Here is a 25,457-nt window from a genome sequence, read left to right as displayed (position 1 = left end):
AAGTAAGGAAAGCATACTTAGTTTGACCCGAGGTACCTTAAACAAGTTTTCATCTTTAAAAACAAGTGCAGTCGGTGGCTTTGAAGCGGCGAGAAAAAAAAATAGAAAAGTAATCCCTAAAGAAAAGGATTGTTGGAGTCAGAGATGGAAGAGAGCGCACAAGTCAAAGAGGCTTTTTTGTTCCGGGCTTCTCTTAATCGTAGACTCAAGAAAGAAAAGAGGTATCAATGGTGGGTATAATTATTCTATAGTGGAGCTATTTATAGACACAGAAATCCTCCCAGCCCAAAGAGATGAACGATCAACGTTGAGCCATCACCGACTGGATGACTAATAATTGATGGATGATTAGTATGATTAATTGTGTTATTTCAAGGACATCTTACATAAAAAATATACCTATATATTATTATTCCAAAAATGTACAAATATGATATAAAATAGTATGCTATTATGCTAACGATTGACATACTAAGTACAAACAAGAACCAATGGATGCTTTTGGCGAATGGCTGAGCCTTGGCGGAGGTCTGCGCTCCACTGTTCCACCCACTCTGACCTCGCTCCCTTTTCGCACTGTCATTTCTCGTTCCTTTACATTTTCCTTTCTGCGACTATTTTCTGCCTACGCTTGGCCCCGCTCGCGGGCGTCGTTTAATGGATTTCACCGCCTCCTGTTAGTCAACTTATCGCGGCATGAGTCACTGGAAGATGCTTGTTCGTGTGCACGCTCAGATCAACCGTGCTAACGTCTTATTTTCATAAAAATTTACTGAAATTGAATGAATTCCACGTTATTTCTGTCCTTTTCTAGTTTAAATTCATGAGCGGGGAATGTTTCCTCTTTAGGTGATATTAAAATAATAATAGGAGCAATGTATTTGGTGTTCATCTTGGATTACTACGGGGTTCAAGTGAGGCATTTAATGGATTTGAGGGTGGGCGGATGGTGTCGACATTATCATTAATTAGACCCCCGTAGGATTGGTGCGGCGGGGGGGTTTGCCTAGCTCGTCATGTTGCGACCTTTTGCGCTAATGGTGTTAGACAGCCCGCGACTAAAATAGAGCGCGGAAATGCACGCTGGGTAACGACATGAGACAAGTTGTCTTTTGACGCACTTGCAAAAATAACAATAACGCTGATTTCATTACACGTTTTTGAATTTCTCAATAATAATTTGTCTTTTTTTTCCATACATTGTTAGTTGCCTTCTAAATATGTAGATATTCATATTAAGCCAGAATATGCACGACTAAGTCAGATCATGTTATGCTGTTGTTGCTCATAAAGCAGCATGTTAGTGGTAAGGCTACAAGCCACAAGAGGCTAATTAGCATGCAGAAATTGGGTCGTGCATTAGCACTACATTCAGTTTATGCTCAAATGTGGACTTTTTCAGAATGGTTTAGCACCAGGAAATGCATGTTCATTCCATATATTGCATTCTTGGTGCTAGACCATTCTAAAATGTGCAAACAAATCCATATGGATACATATTTTCTGGTGCTAATCCATATCAAAATGTCCATTCTAGTGACACATAAATATGTTTTTTTTTTTGTGCTATACCATTCTAAAATGTCTATCCTCATCAACTCATTTTCTCCCAAAAACGTATAAATACGTTCTATTTTAAATATTACTAGGCTCTAGGGGTGTGCTCAAAAAATCGATACGGCAATATATCTTTGCGGGCCTCATTACAATACACGTATCGATACGCAGGCGTCAGAATCGATATTGCTTGTTAACTTTGAATGGGCAATTAACGTTTGCCTTTGCAGCTTGCATTGTACCTAAAAAATAAAAACCAGCAGCGTCTTTGAAGTTAATTGCCTTCAATTAATGAAAAAATAGCTCACCAGTGATTGGACACTGTGTCTTGCTAAGAAAAATGAAAGCAGAGGAAGAATATCAACATTTATTTACTTATAAAGTTAACATGGCACTTGTCTCAGTGTACCAATTTTCGTATATTTTGTTTAAAAAAACGAAATAAAATGTGTCTTATGTGGAATACATATGTATCGCAATACGTATCGTATCGTGGCCCCTGTATCGTGATACGTATCGTATCATGAGGTTGACGGCAATACCCAGCCCTACTATGCTCCCATAGACGTATTTATAGGGATGTAACAATAAGGGCAATATTGTGATATTAAAACTGCCACAATATTGTCGTTGTCATGTTCACAATAGTTAAAAGGAACACATTTGTGAAAAAAGTCATGTTCCATTTGTGCAGTTCTAGCACCCTTTAGTGGCTAGTTTATTATTGCAATTTAATTTTCATTAGGGATGTTTTGGCCTTCAATGTTTAAAATCTATGCTAATTGTCAGATGAATTGGAACCTAATTTGCTTGTGAAGTGATCAATGTGTGCTTGCATTAGCAAGTAAGTGCCTCAATATTGTTATTAGAGATTGTAGGTGGTTCATATGCATTGCTGTTATGTACAAAAGCAAAGCACAATATTGTGCTATTTTTTAGTATGAGCTTTTTTTTTTTTTTTTTTTTTTTTTTTTTTTTAAACACAATATTGTGATCTTTTTTAAATATCGCCAACCCCCCCACAATATTGTGATAATTATCGTATCGTGATGTTCATATCGTGATAATATCATATCGTGATGTTTGGATATCGTTACATCCCTACGTATTTATACGTTTTTGGTTTTGTTTTGTTTGTTTGTTTATATTTATACGAGAGCATACAGAAGGCTTTGATGAAGCCTCTGAACTGAAGGGAATGCTTGAAGCAATGGTAGTTATTACAAAAACGACCAGCAGGTGGCAGCAGAGTATAAGAGGTCAACCAGAACCATGTTGCAAAAAGCTCTTTTCCACACTGATATTAAAAAGATTTTTGAATAATGATGAAACATAGCTATAATCTAATGCCTATTGCTGTAAAACGGAAACAGATGCAAATATGCTTTTTTTTTTTCCCTGATGAAAGAAGAGAAATTTTTCTTAGGTAGGTTCCATGTTATTCTAGCAATAGAACACAATATTCTGTGGGCCTTGCACCAAAATCAGTCAAAATCTAGTAAAACAGCTGGGAGCGAAGGGGGTTGCTTCAGTGAAAATGGCTGTGAGTGAATGAGTTAAAAAAAAAAAAAAAAAAAAAAAGACAAAACAACATACGGATATGTAGTTTTTGGTGCTAAACCATTCCCAAAGTGTCCACCCCTGTGCATTTTCTGGTGCTAAACTATTCCAAAATGTCATTAAAAACAACAAATACGAAAACAGCATATAGTGGAGATGCAGTTTCTGGTCCTAAACAATTCCAAAATGCGTACACAAACACCATCGTGAGTTGCATTACAGTGGTACCTTGGCTTACGAGTTCAATTCATTCCGTGACCAAGCTCGTAACTCAATTCACACAATGTATCTATCCTAGCCACTCAAAAGTGCTGCCATTATTTGTTGCGTTTTGTATAATGAATGTAAAGACATAAACTGGCTTTGTAAAGCGTAAACATACTGTAGTATTTATTTGTAGGTTATTTATTTGTGTGTTGGATGCATGCCTTTAAGGGGCATGGCCTAGTAGTGGATGATGTCAAGAGATGGAGTCACTATACTTGAGTGGTGGCGTATCTGAACCTCGCTTGCAACTCACATTTTGGCTCACACAAAAAAAAAGTGACAGATTGGAACTTGAAAAACTTGTTCCACATCCACACACATTGGCAACATGTTAAGGTGCGTTTGCGCTAGTGGGGGAAAAAAAAAAAAGTGTTGCCAAGGCAATGCAGCAGGGGTGTATTTACTTTGACGAGGGCTGACTTTCCTCCATGGTTGGGGTGAGTCTTACTTATTGGAAATTCCAAAGCACGACCAGCAGACACCAGGGAGCGTCGTTACTTATTAAATCTCCCCAGCGACCGGGAGCAGACGCTCGAGTGAAATGAGGACCAAAACAAACCTCATGGCACTTTTTTTTTTTTTTTTTTTATCATCCCCACTTGACTTTTACAAAATTTATGTTTTCTCTCCAGGTACACTTTGAATCAAGTTAGAACCAGATAAAACCAGAAACAGCCAGAGATAGATGGATGAGCTTGTAAAAGTGGTGGTAGATGACGTCAGAAAATGCATATGCTCACGTTCATCGACAAATTTTAGAATGGTTTAGCACATGAAGATGCGTATACAGTGATGCCTTGTGATGCAAGGTCGCAAGTTTTTCAAGATACAAACACTCGTTGACTTTGACTTGCAAGCAAAAATGCCCACCTCTGTTCATACATATTTACTGTATACATGGGTGGCCATTTTGGAAAAGTTTAGAACCAGAAAATACACAAAAAAAGTCCCAAAAAATGTTACGCAAGCTATGCAAATTTGTGGATACTTTGTAATGGTTTAGTCATGCTAAACATGCTACTTACGTGTGCAGAAACCATTCTTGATACGTGTTGGTTTGTACCCATGTGTTATTTTCCCATCATACGGTTTAACACGGCACACTCACGTGATGACCAGCGAGGTGGAGAAGAGCAGCGTCCCCAGCAGGCCTCGTCGACAGTCGGCGTTCTTTCGCTGCCGCTGGTGCATTTCGCCGCCGCAGTTGTCGCAGCAGCGGCACAGGCAGAAGAAGAGGCCCACCACGGGGACCAGGACGGTGAACAGGACACCAACCGCCGCGCACACCAGGAAGCCCATCTCGTAGTAGACCGCCTGAGGATGGAAAGAGAGATATGTGTTAGGGGTTCCCGTGAGGTGTGTACAAGAAGAGTGATTTAGCATTAAAAAAAAAAATAAAATACAGAGCCTTTGATGTTTAGAATTATTTTTGGAATGGTTTAGCACCCATTGTTGCCTATACATTTCATTTTGGAATGGTTTAGCACCAGAAGAAACAAAAAACGAAAAAACATTCATAAATGTACGAGTAAATATGGACATTTTGGAACGGTTTAGCTCCCAAAAATGCATATTAATTTGTCTATGTGCAAAAATTGACATTTTAGAGCATCCGCAAGCATAATTTAGAATCGTTTAGCACATTAAACGTAAATCCAAATGCGGCTCGTGTTGATGTTTAGGATTATTTTTGGAATTGTTTAGCAACTATTGTTGCCTATACATACAATAGATGGACATTTTGGAATGGTTTAGCACCAGAAGAAACCAAAAATGATAAAACATATCCATAAATGTACGAGGAAATATGGACATTTTGGAATGGTTTAGCTCTCAAAAATGCATATTAATTTGTCTATGTGCAAAAATTGACATTTTCGAGCATCCAAGCGCAATTTAAAATGGTTTAGCACATTAAATGTAAATCTAAATGCGGCTAGTGTACACATTTGGAACGGTTCATAACATTCATTTGGACATGGTTAAGTACTAGAAAATGTATAACTATGTATAAAATGAACTATTAGGGTAATGAATTTGAACTGGTCTAGCACAAAAAAAATGCATATTATCCAGACATGCCCTTTGTGCAAATCTGGACAGTTTGGAATGGTTTAGCACCGGAAAATGTGTGTATCCATATGTGTATAACTATTTTTGTGCAAAAATTGACATTTTGGAATGTTTTAGCACCACAAAATGTAAATCCAAATATATTCATATTCAGGAATGGTTTATCATCAGAAATACAGCATGTATGTTTGAACGTGGACATTTTTGAAAGGTCTTGCATTGGTAAATGCATACCTATAAATATTTACGTGAAAAAACAATGGTAAATAAAATCTGTTTATATACAATTGTAGACATTCTGGAATGGTTTAGCAACAGAAAATGCATATCCAGAATGTGTTCTTGTACAAGTACTTAATTTCAGGATGGTTTATCCTGAGAAAATGAATATGCAGTTGTGTTTGTGTGCAAGTGAGGAACAAAAAGTGGGACGATGTAGATAGAAGAAAAGTTAGAAGGCACCAGAGAATGTGTTGATAAATGAATCTAACGGTCTCTATTGTGTGTACAAATGGGATTTGTGTACACAACACAGAGTCAAAAAATTGCTGAAACTGTAAGAAAAGCCTAATAATGAACCATTCCGCGGTGTTATTAAATATGATCAATGCCATGGCAAGCACATTATTGTTGGGGTACGCCTGGCAGATCAATGCGTGTATCCCTGTGGTGCCGCCGCATCACTAACGAAGGCGGAAAGACAGAATTTTTGATGAAAGGTTGGACTTCCAGCTGAGCTACCGCAGAGAAAGTTGGACTTAAATCAGTATCAAAGGCTTAAAAGAAAATAAAAAATATAATCCCCCTCAAATCCCAGTTTCATGGAATGGATTTTATTCTATATCATCATACGAAATCTGCATTTTTCCCCACTGTCTCAACTTGTCATAATAACTTTTTTTTTTTCCCCTCCATGGCTTAAAGCTCGTACTATTTTTGGACGGTTGCTTTGTTTTGGCGAGAGCCCGAAGGAAGAATGTGACCTTCCGCAAAGATGAGGTGGCGGCGTGTCGCTGTAGTTAAGATGTTAAAAATCACCAAAACAACCGCCGGAGCGTCCTCGGGTGGGCGGAAAGGTTCCAGCTTCGTGCTTGGAGAGAACGCATGCTAAATATTCTACTACACTTCGTTACATTTTGGAATAGTTTAGCACAAAAAAAAAAAGAGAAATATTTCAACATATTTTAATGCTTAAATTAGTTCATTTAGGAATACTTCATCTAAAAAAAAAAAAAAGCTGAATGGTTTAGCACCGCAAATACATAGTAGCTACAGTAGAAGCATTGATGTGCAAAGGTTGATATCATGGCATGGTTTAGGACTAGAAAAATGCATATCCATTATGTTTATGCGTAAGTTTTGAAATTTAGGAATGTTTATTACTAAACAATGCATATACTAAATATGTATTTATGCACAAAATCTGACATTTCTGGAATGGTTTAGCTTAAAACCAGCAATGCAAATCCAGAAACATTAAGGTGCAAATATGGATATTCTGGAATGGTTTAGTACCAGAAAATGCTCATCCATGTGTTTGCCTGCAAATATGGACATTTTGTAATGACCAGAAAATTAATATCTTTATGTCTTTATTTACACGGGGCAGGGGGATATTTTTGGATGGTTTAGCATCAATGTCAAATGTTATATTGCATGTACGAAGATTTTAAACGCTGAAAACATGAAAGGCATGTGGTGTACTGTAATATGGAGGACCAAAACTGCCAAAATTCAAAATAAATAAATGACAAAAAAAGATAAATAAATGACTAAAAGTGCAAATAAAAATGGATATAAAAAAATGTAATTCGAAAATTATATCCCCACCCAAAAATATATTTGGAAATAAAAAGAGCAAAAATAATACATATACATAAATAAATACATTTGTATTTAATTTTTGAATTACAGATTTTTTTTATATCCATTTTTATTTGCACTTTTAGTCATTTATTTATCTAGTCATTTATTTATTTATTTAGTCAAGTATTAATTAATTAATTAATTTATTTATTTATTTTTAATTTTGGCAGTTTTGGTCCTCCATACTGTTAGTCATTATTTTGTTAGACAGTCAACGAAGTTAAGAGTAACTCCTTTTTACACAAGAATCACAGCTAGTTCAAACAGTGCCGATGCAGTTAATATTATCGGTTTTATAGGTTATACGACACGCAATATTCCCTGTGGTTTAAAAAAAAAAAAAGAGAGAGATTCCATTATATTTGAATAAGGAATATATCACTCCCTACTGGATGCTAAAAAGTTTGCGGAAAGGGATGAAAGCAAGTCATGCATTTTATGGATAATGACGTAAACAAAAAAAAAGGGGAATGCTTTTCTCGTGAGGAGTGTTGAAATTTGCTTTGGACTTTTAGACGTTACCTGCAGGCTCAGCACTATGTTCTCTGGCTGAAGGAGATATCAGATGGTTTCACATGATGAAGAAGAAGAAGAAGATGCATGCAGAAGACAAAGCATTAAAACACAAGCGTCAAAGAAAGGCCACCAATACCAACTAAAGAGAAAATAATAAAACAAGAGAAATGCAACATGCAAACGTCTGGTGGATTTCTTGGATGTCGTGAGGAAAAATTGGCATGTCATTCAATATGTGATTTCTGAAGTATTTACAGCTTGGAAAGTCATCCACTCACCTTGTGATAGTCGGTCTGGAGGGCTCCAAATTTATCCTTTGCCAGTCTGATAAGAAGATCTGCAAGAAATTTTAAAAGAGATTAGTCCTGCACTGCTTGATTGTAAACTTCCACGCACAACAGTACATTAAAAGGCAAACAAACATATGGATGAGCATTTTCTGGTGCTAAAATTATTCAAAAATGTCTACATTTTCACATAAACCTATATGAATATGCACTTCAAGTGCTAAACCATTCAAAAATGTCTAAATTTGCACATAAGCTTTCCTAGTTAGCATTTTCAGGAGCTTGACTATCCTATCATGTTTTAAAGTGCTTTAGAAATAAAGTTGAGTTGAGACAAACATCATTTAATATGTATTTTACGGTCCTAAGCCATTACAAAAAAATCCAGTCTATTTTGTGAGTACAAACAGATATGAATTCTGCACTATATGGACATGCATTTCTGGTGGTAAACTGTTCCAAAATCTCCCACCTTGCAAAGTACACAAGCATACATGAATATACATTTCTGGTGCTGAACCATTCCAGAATGCCAAGTCTTTTCTATGGTTATACATATATATACAGTACACACAGTGAACATGTGCTTCTGGTGCTAAACTATTCCATAATATCCTACCTTGTTAACTACATAAACATACATGAACATGACGATAAATTTCTGTGGCTAAATTATTCCCAAAATGCCCAAATGGTGCCTTTTCAGGTGCGAAACCACTACAAAAATATCCCACCCGATATAAAAACATACATCCATATTAATTTCTAGTGCTAGACTATTAAAAAAAATAAAATAAATAAATAAATTTAAAAAAAAAGTCTTACATTTTTATATAAATACACAGATGTGCATTTTCTGATGGTAAATAAGTACAAAGTGCTACTCAATTTCTCTACACTTGGATAAGCGTTTCCTAGTGCGAAACCATTACAAAATATTTTTACCTTATAAACAAATTATGTGCATCAGTATTTGGACATTCTTGAAGTTTTCTACGACAATTCCTTGCCATTTGAAATTGATAACTGCTAAGCAGACCAACTAAGCAATAATTCACTGAATAATGATAATAATAATAATAATAATAATAATAATAATAATAATAATACATAAATAAGTCTAAAGCACACGTGGACTGTGACATCTGCAAAGTGACGTTGATGGGACTTTGTCAGCTAAAATCTGCCACAACTCCCCTGACCAAATTGTTCCCCCTTGGATGAAAACTGACAGGGTCAAACATTTTTGATGAATTCCTTTTGATCCTGTTGACATACCGCTTACTTCAACAGCTTCTTCCACAAATACGATTTCCGGGATTCAACTCAATCGAGGCCTTTTGAACCGTGACAGACTTTAGTGCTGTACTGCTACTTTATCAACTTTATTGGTTATTTCTAGCGGTTCTGTTCATTTATATCGTAACAAGTGAGAGGAGTGATCACATCAATTGTAATGCTACAAAAAAAAAAGAAAAAAAAAGAAAGAGTGAAAGTCAAGCCGGTTGTCTGGTTACAGTAAATGAAGAAGACCTGATGTTTCCCAAAGCAAGGAAAGTCTTGGAAAGGTCAGTGAGTCCTAAATGGCAGTTCTTGTGTGAATTTGTATGGCTTTTGTCAGCATCTATTGTGGGTTTTCGGGCCAGATGTAAAATGATCAGGGTTTTGGGAAGAAAAGCAATAAAAGGGAAAAGCACATAAAAGACCGTGATGATCTTTGGACCTTTTGTGTGGTGGCGTGTTTCCCCTACGGTGACGAAACAATGCCAATGTTACCTGTGTTACGCAACATCAACTGAAAAGGAAGGCGAGGTAAGGCAGCTTTAGTTAAACAGCACAATTCATACACAAGGAAACTCGATGTGCTTCACACAAGCAACAAATACACAACACCGAAAAGCATTTACAAACACAACAGCTAACAACAGTCGGAGCAAAATAAAAGTAGCTTAGCAAAATAACTAAAAGAACATATATTCACAGAACACTTAAAAAATTAAAAGTTAAGTAAAGAAAATAAAGTAAAATAAATAAAGACCTTGATCAAAGGTATGGTAAAACGCAAAGTTTTTAACCTGAATTTAAAATGATGGGCATTGACAGCTCATTCCATTTGTGTACAGCACAACATCTATATGTGGCTTCACCATGTTTGCTTTGAAGGCTGGGCTTCACTAATTGAAAAAAGCATTAAAAAAAAAGGAAAATATCTTAACATAAGCTTTATAACAGCAATAATTATTTGAATTTTTACTACATTTCTAAACAATATATTTTAATTAATGTTATTTAGCAAAATATAAAAAGTAAAAAACAATTCCCACTAGGATTTTCTTTGTTAAGGTGAATAAAATGAAAATGTAAAAATATATATGTACAATAAGAACTAATCTTAAAAAAAATAAAAAAATTTTTTTAAGAAAAACACCCCAAAATACAATTAAATATCATTAAAGGAGAAATATATAAATAATACAACCTTGCGGGCAAGTGGATAAATCGACTGAACCTAAAATTCCTGTAGCTTGCAAATATTTTTTTTTAAATACTGATAATATTACCATAATAAATAATTAAGTAAACATTGATTCCAATCCATATTTTCTGACAAGATGAGTGAGCAGTGGGTCCAGTATTTTCTGACGGGATTCTTCTCTCGACGAGCTGGGCTCAAACATAAAATTAGCATTGCGGCGCTCAAAGTGCTGAACACGGCTCGCCGGTGCCAGGCCTGGAGCTTATCCTCTCTCGTCTTATGACTCGCTCGGCATTAGCGCCGAGGAGCTAAAAGGCTGAAAGTGTACAAAAATAAAGAAATAAAACAGACGAGGAAGACAGAAGTAAAAAAATAAATAAAAAAAAATCTGTGATGTGAATAGAAATGTGGCAAACTGGCTGACACGGTTGAAGAAAAGTAGAAGTGAGAGGTGCAAAACGACATGAATGAACGGATGGATGCGCGAGGAAAGTCGAAAAACTAATCAAGTTGCTCTAAACGCCAGCAGACTGTAATATCAGCCCGCTCGCTAAGCTGCGTGCTAACCGGCTTATGGAACAAAGTAGAAATACGGAATATGTAAGCCAGGCCGGGACACGCTAGCACGCCGCTAAACTTCATTCAGCTTTACGCCGTTTGTACAACGACAAAGCAAACAGCCACTCGGGGGATTTCGGCTGCGACGTTATCTCTGTCAATTTGATGTTGCCGGTTCCCATCCACGCGGAATTGGAATGTGGGAAGGGAAAAGGCAACGCCGCTCGACATGAACCAAGTTTGCTGATGCTCTCAATTTTTCACATTCCAAAAAATACTTTAGGAAAGTATACAGACTTGAAGGCGAGGAAGATGAGTTGATAATTTCTTTCGTTTTGTGGTTGATGTGGTTTGTGGTATGAAACCCAAGAACCTGGGTTCAAATGCAGGTTGCTTTAATTCAAAGTCGATATGGTGTCAGAAGTGGGACCACAGGCAGTGGTGCACCAAGTTGGAAGCTATTTGGTCATTGTACCACCCAGCAAAATTGTGATAAAATCTAATTTAAGGGCACTAAACTTTTGTGATAAAAGTGTCAGAAGTGGGATGAGGGGCATTAGAGACAAAATTACCACAATAAGTAACATGGATCTTTAACAATCTACAGGTTTTCCTCATCCAATAGATCTGGATTTAAATGTGGGTTGAATAGTTTACGCAACATCCTTGTCAAGTGGTGTCAGAAGTGGGTATACAAAACATACGCGGCGTGCCCAGTTGGAAACTAGAAACCTGGCTTTTTGGCAGCAGGGCCAATCTACAGATTTTATAACCCAATAGACTTCTGCTCATTTGGATGTACTAAACTTTTGTGATCAATGGTGTCAGAAGTGGGATGACAAACAGGAGAAACCAGATACTACAAATATCCTAGAAGTTTGTTATCATGGTCAATCAACAGGGCTTTATCAACCGTAATAGACGAAGCTTCAAATGTGCGTTGAATTTACCTTTTGCCACGTATTGGCAAAAGGGTATCAGAAGTGGGATCAAGAAATGTCCGTGGCATTTCCCATCGGAAGCGGGCAACATTGTCAAAACACAGGGTTTTCGTTTTCATCTTAACCAACTTGCAATCAAATCAGATTTGGCGGAAAATAATTTTTGTGACAAATGGCGTCAGAAGTGGGATCACAAGGAGTGAGGCGAAGTCGAAAGCTCGTTACTATAACAAATCACCTGAATCCTTGGCGGCATGTTCAATCTACAGGTTGTTTACTAGACCAACACTGAAACGTCCGTCGTGATTACTCAACATATGTGACCAAATGGTGTTAGAAGTGGCACCACAAGCCAGGTCGGAAGCGGACTTTAATGCAATGGTCCATATTCAGGCGTTTCTACCTGCCAGACTGGTGGTCAAATCTGATTTGAGGGTACTCAACTTTCATCACAGCTGGTGTCAGAAGTGGGACCACAAAAAGAGCAGCCAATGAGCAAAACGCTCAATTTTGAGAGTCATTTGACGGCCTAAACACAACAACAATTTACCACTCTGAACCACTACACTTAATAGCGTGTGTTGCAATATCCCTCCTCTGCTTTTACGAGGTTGCCCGCTGCAAAACAAACACCTCCGCACAAGGTCACAACTGTTACCATAGAATCTGTTACTATGGAGAGGAGAATCCAATCGCCCCTTTTACGCCACACAAGCTCTTTCCTTCCTGCACACGCGTGCGCTTGGCATGTTCGCCAGATGTGTCCTGCCTGCTTCCCCGCGCTCACGTGCGCAGCTGCTAGTGCGCTCGACTGACCGCATGAGCATCTGAACAAAAAATAAATAAATAAAAAGAAAAGAAAGCGGTGGCATGTTTGCAGCATGACAGCCTCGCCTCGAGTGGGAATCACATTGATGGGCGTCTCACACACACGGAGACAATCTGCCGTCTCAGCTAAGCTCAACCGGGACGAAATCGATGTAGTGGTTGTGGATGTGACATGACACGGGTGCGAGGTGACACGTAGTAGTAGCTGGGAGTCACTACTAACGTACGATGAGGCAACATTACACGCCAACGCAACTTTGAATGAACCTGTGTGCCTCCGTGAAGCACCATGCTAGCAAACAAACCAAACCCTAAACATTCAAGTTGATGAACGGTGTCAGAAGTGGGATCATTAACGACATGGTTGTCAATGCCGTAGCCAGTCTGCAAGCTTGCTAGCCGGCGCTTTGGCAGCTTGGTAAGTGAGCATGTATATTTCAACCCAATAGACCCGCAGGTTCAAATGCAGCTGGTATAAGAAGTGGGATCAATAGTTGTGAAGTCATCCATGGCATTCCCATTTTTAGAAGCTTGTAACCTGGCTATTAAAATAAATCAGCACGTTTCATTCTAGTTGGTTAAAATGCAGGTTAAATTTAACTAACGTCTATGACAACCGGTGTCAGAAGCGGGATCATCAGTCATCATGGTGTGCCCATTTTGAAAGCTGGCTACCAGTCTCTTTGGCAGCATGGTCAACAAATCTGTATATTTCAACCCAATTGGCCCAACTTCAAATACAAATTGAGTTTATCCAACAGCCATGACAACTGGTGTCAGAAGTGGGACCACAAGCAGTGAGGCCATCCATGGCTTGCCTAGTTTAGAAACTGGCGACGTGGCTCCTTGTCAGCATGGTGACAGTTTGTTTTTGTTAACCCCCAAAAAAATTTCACTAAACTTTTGTGAGCGATAGTGTCAGAAGTGGGATCTACAGCAATGAGGCCATCACAGGCGTCTCCGTTTGGAAACTGAGGTCCACAATCACTATTCTGATTTTTCTTCTTTTAGTGCCCTCATCCCAGATTTTCTCACTAGTGTTCCAGATTTAGGTGGAACAAGGCACATCACACAAATCCCACTACTGACACCATTTTTGCATACCCTCAACCCACCAAAACCTGAGTCCTCAATTTTCATGAAAATGGTGTCAGAAGATCGTTTCTTAGCACAAGGTTCAAAACGTGGGTTGGCTTTCACAATATCCATGACTAATGGTGTCAGAAGTGGGATCATTAGCAGCGAGGCCAACTGTGTCATGCCTGGTTGGAAGCTGCCAATTAAATCAAACAACTACCTGGACGCGCATACCGTGATACCAAAATGAATATTTAAATGTATTTAAATTAAGATTGTTTTTCTTTTAATTTCTTTTTATTAGTTATATTCTTATTTTTTTTTGTTAACTAATGATACTTCGACGTCAGCGTAAATGTGTGTGAGCACGTGGTTGTCACATAAGAGGAAGCGTTTTTGTCGGCAGTTGAGTCAGGCCGTTTATTGTCCAGTGGCGAAGAGGGGAAGCGTCAGTATCCGCCAACCGAGCGGAACAAAGGAAGCGGGGGAACGCATGACTTGCTATCCCCGCTCGCCTCGCTTCTCCTCCAATAACCCGAATACGACGACGACCCCCCCCCAAAAAAAATGATGAGACGCACCGAGAGGAGGCGTCCGATCTTTCCGCCCTTTTGAGTGCGTCCGTTAATTGAGTCGTCTCTTCGCTGGCCTTCCCATTTGTGATGTACAAATCAAATTTTTTGTTTGCCTTTTACTAGGGCCAGATTGATGTGCATTTTTGGAAGCTGATGATTCCGATATTTGGCAGAATAAAATTCAGACAATCGATTAATCGGAGGATTATTATTATTTTATTTTTATTTTTAGCAAATGTTGATTTTATGCCAGGGTTCATTCAAGGTCACAGAATTTCCTAGATGTTCTCTAAACAGTCAATAGTTCTCTAAACAGGCTTAATGGTTCTCTAAACAGTCTTAATGGTCTTTCTTGGTCCTTGCAACAATAAATAAAAATAAATAAATAAATACAATAATAATAATAATAATAATAATAATAATAATAATAATAATCCTCTGATCAATCAATTATCTGAATTTTATTCTGCCAAATATCGGAATCAGCATCAGCTTCCAAAAGATCCACATCAATCGGGCCCTAGTAAGAAGCAAACAAAAAGTTGGATCTTTACGTCACAAATAGGAAGGCCAGCGAAGAGTCTGGTCTTTATTGTTGCAAGGACCAAGAAAGACCATTAAGGTTGTTTAGAAAACCATTAAAACTGTTTAGTGAACATCAAGGAAATTCTGCGACCTTGAACCAACACTGACGTGAAATTAACATCCATTAAGCCCATATCCCACTGAGGCTTCAATGTTTGTGATGCTAGCGAATGCCAATTTCACATCAGCGTTCATCGGGGTTCGTTCAAGGTGGCAGCGTTTACGAAATGCTCTCAAAACAGTCTTAATGGTCTTTTCTTGATCCTTACAACAACAGAGACCATTTAGAACAGGAATGTCCAACATACGGCCCGCGGGCCGGACCCGGCCCGTTGGATGATTTTATCCGGCCCGTCATAAATTTCTGAGTATATAAAAAAAAAAAGCGAGTCAATAGCTCATTTCTATCAAAAGTTATGATTTTTTAAAATAAATACAAACCAAATACTCGCTCCGGCCGCTAGAGGGCAGTAAAAGAGCTCACGTCCAGCATGCAGCACTGACACGAGTTAGTACCAGGAAATAAACATTCGCAACATGATGTGTCCAACTAGAAATAAACCGGTAAGCTTGCTTCACCATTCACCACTACTACTAAAGTTATCGGTCAACACACCCTTCCCAAAATGGCACTGTCAAAAAAAAGAAAAGTGGACACGGAGTGCAGGGTTTTCCAGGAAAAATGGACTGAGAATTATTTATTCACAGAAGTGAATGCAAAACCAGTGTGCTTGGTTTGTAATCAGCAAGTTGCAGTGTTCAAAGAGTTTAATATTACATATTACAATACGGAGCCAGCAGCAGCAAGTAGACTGCATGAGTGCAGTGAGAGAGAGAAAAAAAGTGTGATGACACGATATTTGTTTGCACTCATGAATACAGATCATTAAAAATAAGATTAATCTGGTTTCATATTAAAGACAATTAATATTGTGCAGTATATTCTCAGCTTCAGTAGGCCCAGCCTAGTAGTTTGAGCTGATGTGGTCTAATCTTATTGCCCATGCACTGCTAAAACTTTTATTTTGTATTTTTATTTATTATTATATATTTTTATTTATTATTATTTCAAAGCAGTGTGACAATTAAGGCAAAACATTTTTTTTCATAGCTCCCACTTGAGTTTGTTTAGTGTGGTGAGTTGGTTCAGGTGTAAAACTGCATTCACTCAACTGTTAAAATAAACCAGTTGTTAACACATTCAATGCCAAACATGAAAATCATTTTTTTCTCCATTGTTTGTGAATAAATGTGTTGTGGTTAGAAAAGATCCCTTGTCATCCGTGATTATAATATGTAGGGTAGGCTACAAATGTAGGCTGAATGATAAAGCATAGTAATGAAAAACAAAACTAAATAGTTGGAGTTGACATTTTTACTGATCCGGCCCACCTGAGAACAGAAAGTCTGGATCCGGCCCCAGAGCCAAACTGAGTTTGACATGCCTGATTTAGAATGTTTAGAGAACATTTAGGAAACGCTGCAACCTTGAACGAACCCTGTCGTGAAATCGGCATTCGCTAGCATCAAACTCATCCCTCAGTGGGATATGGGCTTAATGAATGCTGATTTCACATCGGTGTTTGTTCAAGGTCGCAGCATTTTCTAGATGTTCTCTAAACAATCTTAAGGGTTCTCTAAACAGTCCTTATGGTCTTTCTTGATCCTTGCGACAATAAAGACCATTTAAGACTGTTAAGAGAACCATTAAGACTGTTTAGTGAGTGTTTAGGAAACGCTGCGACCTTGAACGAACCGTGACTACAATAAATACCTTTTAAGACTGTTAGCAAATCATTAAGACTGTTTAAATAATTCAGGGTTTGTTAAAAGGTGGCAGCATTTCCTTAACATTCTCAAAAGAGTCTTAATGGTTCTCCAAATGGTTTTAATGGTCTTTCTTGTGGCAAAGTAATTTCCAAGTGACTGTTTAGGAAACCATTAAGACCGTTTAGAGAATTCAGGTTTCGTTGCAGTGCCTCCTAAACATTCTCAAAACTTAAACTCTTAATGGTTCTCTAAACAGTCTTTCTTGTCGCAAAGACATTTTGAACATGTCACTTCACTAACTCGCGAGGCTGAACACCAAAAGTTACAAGATGCCGTCAAGGCACGGCAGGAAGCCGCAATCAGACCTCCGAAAAGGTCGACGCCCGCTGCGCCGTAACAGCACGGCACGCCGACGCCGCTTTGTTTTGACTGATTTGCGCCTCACCGTGGGAGTTGGTCTGAGAGAAGGCAGATAGAAATGTCAACGCTCGCTCGTCTGATTGCTGTGAGCCGCTCGTCTCCGTGCCGGGAAAAGGTCGCTTTGCGTTTGGTATTTGGAGGGAAAACATACAGACAAAAGTATTGGGACTGTGTAAATATTGGAAAGCAGTTTTGACTATCATACAAATTGTTAGCCTTTTGCAGAGTTACCTAAGTCAGATTTAAAAGTTTTAAGAAAAGAAAAAAAAACAACACAAATTATGTTTTCTTTTTTTTAACATTGTTTGTGAACAACATCGGCCCAAACGAGACACGCTGTTGATGCATTCCAGGCTTCCGGGCAGACATCCATTCAAACAGAATGTCTTAGTGAAAACATCAACACCAGCCCGCTTTCCTTCTCTCCCTTGTCGGTGAAGTGAACATCGTTTGCCTTATGAAAGGGAACGGAAAAAAAAACAACGATTTGGTGATGAATTATTGGTTGACGACTTTGAGGTAATTATTAATTAGAGTGAGTTGCTTGGGGTTGAAGCACAGGGAAAACAACTAAACTGTTTGGACTTTGTCTCATGACTAAACTCTGCAACGGGCTCAACCAAGATGCTCGTTTAACCGTTCCGTACCATGAGAGATGATACGAAACATCACGATTGCAATATCTGATGGCGGTGTGTCGATCTTGGACCTGTTTCAATCAAATACTATCAAATAGTGATGTGACAATACTTTACATTGTACATTGGTAAATTGCCCGACTATATGCATTTTGTGAGTCCGTAGCAGATTCCGATATTTGGTAGAATAAAATTCAGATAACCGATTTATTGGTCGATTAAATAAAAAAAAAAAAAAAAATGAATTAAATAATTTATAAATAATAAAATTGGTGCCTAAACTGTTACAACAACAAAGATATAAATCACAAGTGTCATTTGGCTGTTTTAAAATCATTTTTCTTTTAGTATTTGCTTAACTATACAACAGAGACAAAAAAATGACGAAATTGGGCAATTTATTTGCCGATATTTTGGGGGAAGTTGGTCTGTCATTATCTTGGTTTTATGCTGTAATTTGTTGCTATGTAACGAAACATTTTTGCAAAATCGGCAAAAAATGCATCTTTTTTCGATTTTAAAGGGGCTATTACAATACAATACCAATACGTAATGCTGGTGTATCGATACTGTACCCTGAGCCATCATGATATATGCTACAATATCAAAACCTGTTAATTGTGCAATGATTTGATAGCCTTGCGATATCAATATCTCCTGCCAGTGAATCGATATTTACACAGGGATAAGACTTGCCCCAAAATCGATATCAATATCAATACCGGTGTGTCAATATTGTGTTGTACTCGATAATACAACACATATTGATATCTAAAGCGAGTATATCGATCCTATAACCTAAGAAATATCAATATGATACATTGTATTTTAATAGTGGTGTATTGATACCCTACACTGAGAAATCACTCCACGGTACGTCATAATATCGATTGATGTATCAGTGTGATACATTCTAATATACAGTACTACCGTATAAGCTGAGGGATAATAACACGATACATCACAATATCAAAATCTAATGCCGAGATAACAATACTGTACCCTTTGTAATACATGTCAATTTATCCTTCGCGATAACTAGATGATACACATTGATATCAGTATTTCACATGTCTGGCTGATCGGGAGTCGGTCGATGTGCAGAGTGAGTGAGCCGCTTCCTGATGACGGCGGACAGAAGAGCCCGAGGCAACGTGGAGACGGATGAAGGCACCACTGAATATTTGGCCTGAGTCACTCATACGCACTCACAATGGAACAGTGGCCACACTATTCCATGAGTGAAACGGCAAACAACAACAACGACGACGACGACGACGACGAGTACGCGACATGAGCGCTCATTTGTAAAACAAAACCACAAGCAGCCATTGTGTGCGGCCACAAAAGTGTTGAGTGGCTTCCCGCGGTTGCGCTTCCATTAGCCAACACGTGGATTTTTTTTTTTTTTTTTTAATGCAAACCAGGAAATGTCAGGTTTAAAAATTAAAAAATAAAAGAAAATGCTATCTGAGACACACGCATAAAAAAATTGGATATATTTTTTTACACTAATAAATTATGACAACACTCCATTTCACTGTATCAATATTTAATGGTGCCGTACTCACGATACATCATGATATTGATAACTAATGCAAATGTATCATACCATAATCTGAGAGACGACGGTACCTCACATATTAATATCTCATGATAACGATACTAGCGATGATCAATATCACTTTTTTCAGACCTATACCAGTATGAGTACTTAAATAGTGAGTAGACACAGATACCAAATACTAATACAACTAAGTACATAAAATTCTCCCAAAGCACTATGGCAGATAATCTTAAAGAAAAAGCTATGAATGCCAAATAGCATGTTTCTTCAGAATTTCATGAAATTAATGGTCAATTTCTATTCTTCTATTTTTAAATTCAGAGTTCCTGATAGCAAAATGGCCACAATAGGGTGGTCAATATTGATATTGGCCACCGTCACAAGTACTGATACCTTAAAATAAGGCTGGTATTGACACAAATATCAATACCTGGCATCAGTACTTGCCCAACCTTTATCGAAAATGTACGCTAACAGATAGCAATACAATATATTGCGATAGCTAATGCTTGTGTATCGATACGGTACACTGAATGGAAAGGATACATGACAGTATCAATAGCAAATCCTCATGTATTGATATCTCTGAGATATTACAATACAAATATGACATATCTAAACGGTTGTCTGAAAGATAATGATACGATATATAAAGATATTAATGTGACTTTCCCCTAAGAAATAACGATATAATGCAAAAATACTAGTTTACCGATACAGTACCTTGGGAAATAACGACATGATACATAAATGATCTATCTAACGATGTTTCAATGCTGAACCCAGAGTAATAATGATACAATGCAATACATAGCAATATATGCAAATGAAATGATACTGTTAACTTAGAGAAAACGATTCAAATCGATACATGGGTGTGTTGGCAACATCAAACATTAGTGAGTCGGTCGTTTTCACTGAGCAATACTTCTAAAAGATGATATGCTAGTTTGCCAGTATTTGAATCTTCACATATAATGATTCATGATAATATCAATATCAAACGCTAATAGAGCTAATGATACAATATGTTGTGATATTGATCCATAGGATACATGATACATTCTTCTAACATGTAGAAAAGTCTCTCCGTTAGAATATTATGTACTCTCCATCACAATGTGTGTGTATGTTAGTGTAGCGCTTGCATGGAACAGAGATTTTAAACAGCATATGGTGCAAGGCATTATGGGATTTAGCCAGTTAACAAGGTGACTCACCGAGCTGCTAATCTGCATAATGTCCTGTAGACTTAGACGAGGAGGAGGGCATCTTTGCACATCCCGAGACCCCCATTAAACATAAACACACACACACACACAAGTACACTCCTACACACTCTCAGCACCATTAAACATACACTCACACTCAGTGTGCGTGTCTTTAATTGCATTAAGTGCAAACTAATAGCGTCACAAAAAGAAAACATTACAATGGAGGGGGCGAGATACAAATTTCGACAGTGAAAAAACATACTCGTGCTAAGGATGACAAGCTGAGTCAACAGCTGCTAATGCTAAGCTAACATGACAAAATTGAGGCTAAGTGCTAGCGTACCTGTTCAACCTGACGCCCAGTTGTGTCTGACGATTTTTTTTGCGCCAGTTTGTAAATTTCACAGATTTAGTTAACACCGCCGATGCTAATGCTAAGCTAGCATAGCGAATTGAGGCTAAACTAATGAACACCGTGACCAAAGTAGCATGTGTGCAAACTATTCTGATGTGCAGTTAGCAAGAAATGTTAGCTTTGTGTGACAGGCTTGGTCACCTGAGTAGCCACTAATGCTAAGATGACATGAGCAGGACCTAGCACAATATAGGTGTCACACATTTCGTCTTGACTCTAATTTGCATTTGAGGAAGCTTTTTGTTTATGTTTTTGTTTTGTTTTTTACTTTTCCTACGACAAACCAGGAAGTGTACATGGGAACGCCCCTTTGAAATCGGAAATCCCCGAAGAGACGACTGTGAATGGCAAAAGATAAATTACACGATTACAAAAATATTTATGTATTTATTTATTATAACATTAATTTAGTTATTCCAAATAAGTGAATTCACGGAACACAACGTGATTTGTTCTAACCAGAACAACAAACAATTTATTGGAATCAGCCATCTTGCTTGTTTACATTTTCCTCAAACAGTTTGAGATGGGAGAATCCAAGTGGGATATTTCCGACTTCCCGGCTTCCTCAAATTCAACATACGCTAACACGGCAATGAAATTTAAGCGCTAATCAATCTGTTACACGTGTCATTTTCGTGTTTGACAAGCTTAGTCACCTGTATCAACATGAAAGCTAAGCTAACATGATGTATGGACAACAAAAAAATAAATAAACAAAAGCTGATGTGTTGATAAATTAGCACAGGGATTATACATATATATTTTTTTATTAAAACAAAACAAAACATGTAAGTAATTCTAAACTAACATTGCCTATGGGGGCTAATGAAAACAAAACATCACCATGTTGACACATTAGTTCAGGGGGTTTCCATTTTTGTTTTTATATATACATTAAAAAAAAAAGTGACGATTAAAGCTAAGCTAAAATGGCAGTAGGAGGCCAAGAAAGACAAACAAATGGTAAACATGTTAGAGCAGGTATTACCCATTTAATTTTTTTAACTATGCTGTGGACAATGCTACTCTAACATAGAGGCAAACAAAAATGTCAAATTTTTATAAAACAAACAGAAAAACAGTCAGAATTTATGCTAATGTGGACATAGCGTATAGGCTAAAAACAAGCGAAAAAGATGAAATATGTTGACAGATATTAGAACATGGTTATCATTGTCAATTGCATATATATATATATATATATATATATATATATATATATATATATATATATATATATATTAAAAAAACAAGCAAACTAGATGGCAACTAATGCTAAGATAACATTACACGAGAAAAAACAAAGAAAAGGCCATATCTGAGCATTCTTATTCTTTTTTATTATAAATAAACTCTGCGTAGCAGCTAACGGGAAGCTAACAATGTGTTTGTCTTAGCGCTAACAAAATTAGGTAAAATAAAATTTGATGCATTAGACTAGAGGTCGGGTTGTATATTACAGGCTTTATTCCTTCACTTGTTCTTTTTTTTATTGTTAAATTGACTAAACTAAATGACGTACATAGGCTTTTGTGTGTCATATTTTGTACACGTGCCTCAGGTTGACCCACACTCATGCATTATAAATCAAAATGAACTAAACATTTTTTTTTTAATTGCATGCACTTAACACAATTTTAGACTGTGCTTTGCTCACGGAATTGAACCCAAGGTACCTCTTGGGTCTCAACCCTCTACTCTCATTATAAAATGTGAAATTAAAAATACTATATAATGGAAAAAAAGTAACTTGGTGGGCTTTGCTTACCTTGCGGGAAGTCGTTGGGCTGCACCACGCACAGGAAAGTGTGCACCATGTGGAAGAGAATGCCGATGGGTCCCGGTTCGTAGTGGGCCACCGTCTCGTACACTCCGGCGGGCACGTAGCCGAAGTCCAACTTGGCCGGCGGGGGTGGCAGCCTTCTGGGCTCCGGTTCCTGGAGCTTCCCGGAGCCCAGCAGCATGCAGAGGAGCACCAGGGTTCCGCTCTTACCCATCGTGAGTCCTCTAGAAGGCAGCGTGGATCTTCCGGATGGTGGCTCAGGTGAACGGGTTGAAATGTGGGGAAAGTGTCCGGGTAGGAAGCGCCGGCTACCGGCGATTGGGCATCGTTGTTCCCCCCCGCCCAGCTGCGGACTGTGCCTCCACGCTGGGAGATCCTCTCCCCGCCGTCTCCGCTCTGCGACGAGTACTTCCGTCCACACGCAAGCCCGCACTCGCTACGGGTGGCGCGCGCGCTCCCTGCCTATATCAGCATCCGTGCGTGCCGCGGGAGCGCGCGGTGAGTGGAGGATGGGCGCCCCCTGCGGAAGAAAAGAGGAAGGACACTGCAACGTTCAAGCTTTAAAAAAAAAAAAAAAAAAAAAAAAAGTATACAACGGTTTAAACGTTTGGTGGTCAAGTGGAAATGTTCTTTTTATCCCCCCGAAAATGTATTAAACTAACGTTACTCACTTTTATTACTCTATTCACACAGATAAAAAGATTTAATAACATTTAAGTGAGAAGCTTCATCTAAAATCTCACGTCCACTACCTGTTTCTATAGTGACCACGCAAAAACTAAAAAAGCCCAAATGCCGCACACCATCGGATTAGAAATTGTATCACTTTGGAGGTTTCCATCACATTTGCCTGAAAGGATGTTGCCTCCAGGAGGCCCCTGACCTCCCGGGAGTGTACAATGATGTCATTGTGTCTCGTCAGCAGGTATTGGATGTCTATACCTTCCCCCTGGGGAGGGAGAGACGCTCACAAGGAAGGAAAACATGGGAAAGTGGAAAAGTGGGTTATTAGCATGAATATATATATACAGTCAGTTTGCATCACAGTTTTCTTTTTACGTTAAAATGTTGAAACTTAGCAGTTATTCTTTGTAATAAAAGCTAAATGTTATAAGATACAATATCGCAGTTTTGATTATTTAATGTGAAATATATATTTTTAAGAAACTATGATTTGTTTTAGATTTAGGATTTTTTATGTAAATATGAATGCTAAATTTCCTTTTTAATATTAGATTTCACACTAACGCTGTATAGATTTTTTTCCACAATAAAACCAAGCTAGGAATGAGACTTTGTGTTCTTTAAATATATATTTATAATTTCAAAAATAAAGTGAGTTTACAGACATCCAGAGTTGATCATTAAAACATGTGGCACAATCTTTTTCATTTAAAATATATATATATAGAAATCTTACTTTTAAACTATTTACATTGTTTTGTCACCTATACTGTATGTGCATATTTAAATGTTTTATTAAATTTACTTTATTTTAAAAAACAAGTTCAAATATATAAGATGGCATGCAAATATTTTGAAAGGGGAAAAAAAATATTTTTTTTTGCTAATTTGTTGCTTAGCTTTGATAAAAAGACGAGATAATACTTTTTTTCTAAAAAAAATTTTAATTCTAAAAAAATAAAATTGATGAGATCGCAGGCATTTCTTTGTATAAAAAAATATAGACATCAATGAATATTAAATTTAGCTTTGTCATCGAAAACCAGCTGAAGGTCTGTCTTTTTTTTTGGGGGGGGGGGGGGGGGGGGTTGCTAATACTGAATTGGGTTTAATCATGTTTCCTAAACACAGATTGAAAGTGACGCCCCCATCTTTCTTCCATTTTTTGTACGCAGCCCCCATTGGAAAAATGTGAACATCCCTGCTTGAAAAGATTTGAACCGGTGGTGACCGCTGGATGTTTTTAATGGTGAGTGACCTAAGTGCGTCTCGGCCGTGAGCGTCCTCTCCTAAGGAGCTTATTGGTCCTCTTAAGAAGTGTTAGCGGACAGCGAGACGCACACAAGTTGGCCTCCGGGACAGGTGAGGTCGTCTGGGGGGTAAATCTCAGCTTACTGGCACTCGTTGAAAATAAAGAAACAACGACAGAGCTACTTTCCTATCGACACTGATACACAATGAACACCTCCCTCAAAAATAGTCTCATCATGAAATTAAACTCTAAGTGATAGAATGTTTGCAGAATCTCTGCGTGAAAAGAGCAATTGTGAAGGGTTTTTTAATTAACAAGATAATTTTGCTGGAAACTGTGAGAGGCAATAATTTCGTGGAGTACCTGTTTTCTCATTTTTTGTTTTGTGGGATATCTGAGAAAGAAAATTGATTTTTCACTGTCTCTGTATGAAATAGGAGGGCATTTTACAGGGTCTCTGTGTAAATGAGGAGTAAATGTGTGTTGTTTTTTTTAAAGAAAATATGCAATTGTCACTTTGTTGCAGCTCTATGTGAATGAGGAGG

The 25,457-nt window shown here is 37.8% G+C and overlaps 1 protein-coding gene across 14 annotated transcripts in view; it reads right to left on the bottom strand.

The window, feature by feature from the left end:
* The window catches only part of prom1a (prominin 1a), a 52,495-nt gene extending 29,138 nt beyond the window's left edge, over window positions 1-23,357 (bottom strand). For 11 of the 14 annotated variants that reach the window (XM_077531720.1, XM_077531722.1, XM_077531721.1 and 8 more), the window contains exons 1-4: window positions 22,962-23,357; window positions 8,118-8,176; window positions 7,846-7,872; window positions 4,493-4,698 (exon numbers count right to left, since the gene is read on the bottom strand). In XM_077531720.1, coding sequence (XP_077387846.1) covers window positions 4,493-4,698; window positions 7,846-7,872; window positions 8,118-8,176; window positions 22,962-23,190 — 521 coding nt within the window. In that variant the 5' untranslated portion in view covers window positions 23,191-23,357. The remainder of the gene's footprint in view (window positions 1-4,492; window positions 4,699-7,845; window positions 7,873-8,117; window positions 8,177-22,961) is intronic. The other 3 variants (XM_077531725.1, XM_077531727.1, XM_077531728.1) reach the window with 1 other exon arrangement.
* Between the last annotated feature and the right edge of the window lie 2,100 nt (window positions 23,358-25,457).

Source organism: Festucalex cinctus, chromosome 9, assembly GCF_051991245.1.
Source record: "Festucalex cinctus isolate MCC-2025b chromosome 9, RoL_Fcin_1.0, whole genome shotgun sequence".
Taxonomy (NCBI): Eukaryota; Metazoa; Chordata; class Actinopteri; order Syngnathiformes; family Syngnathidae; genus Festucalex; species Festucalex cinctus.
The sequence above is the reverse complement of the archived record's forward strand: the minus strand, read 5'-3'. Positions and strand labels throughout refer to the sequence as shown.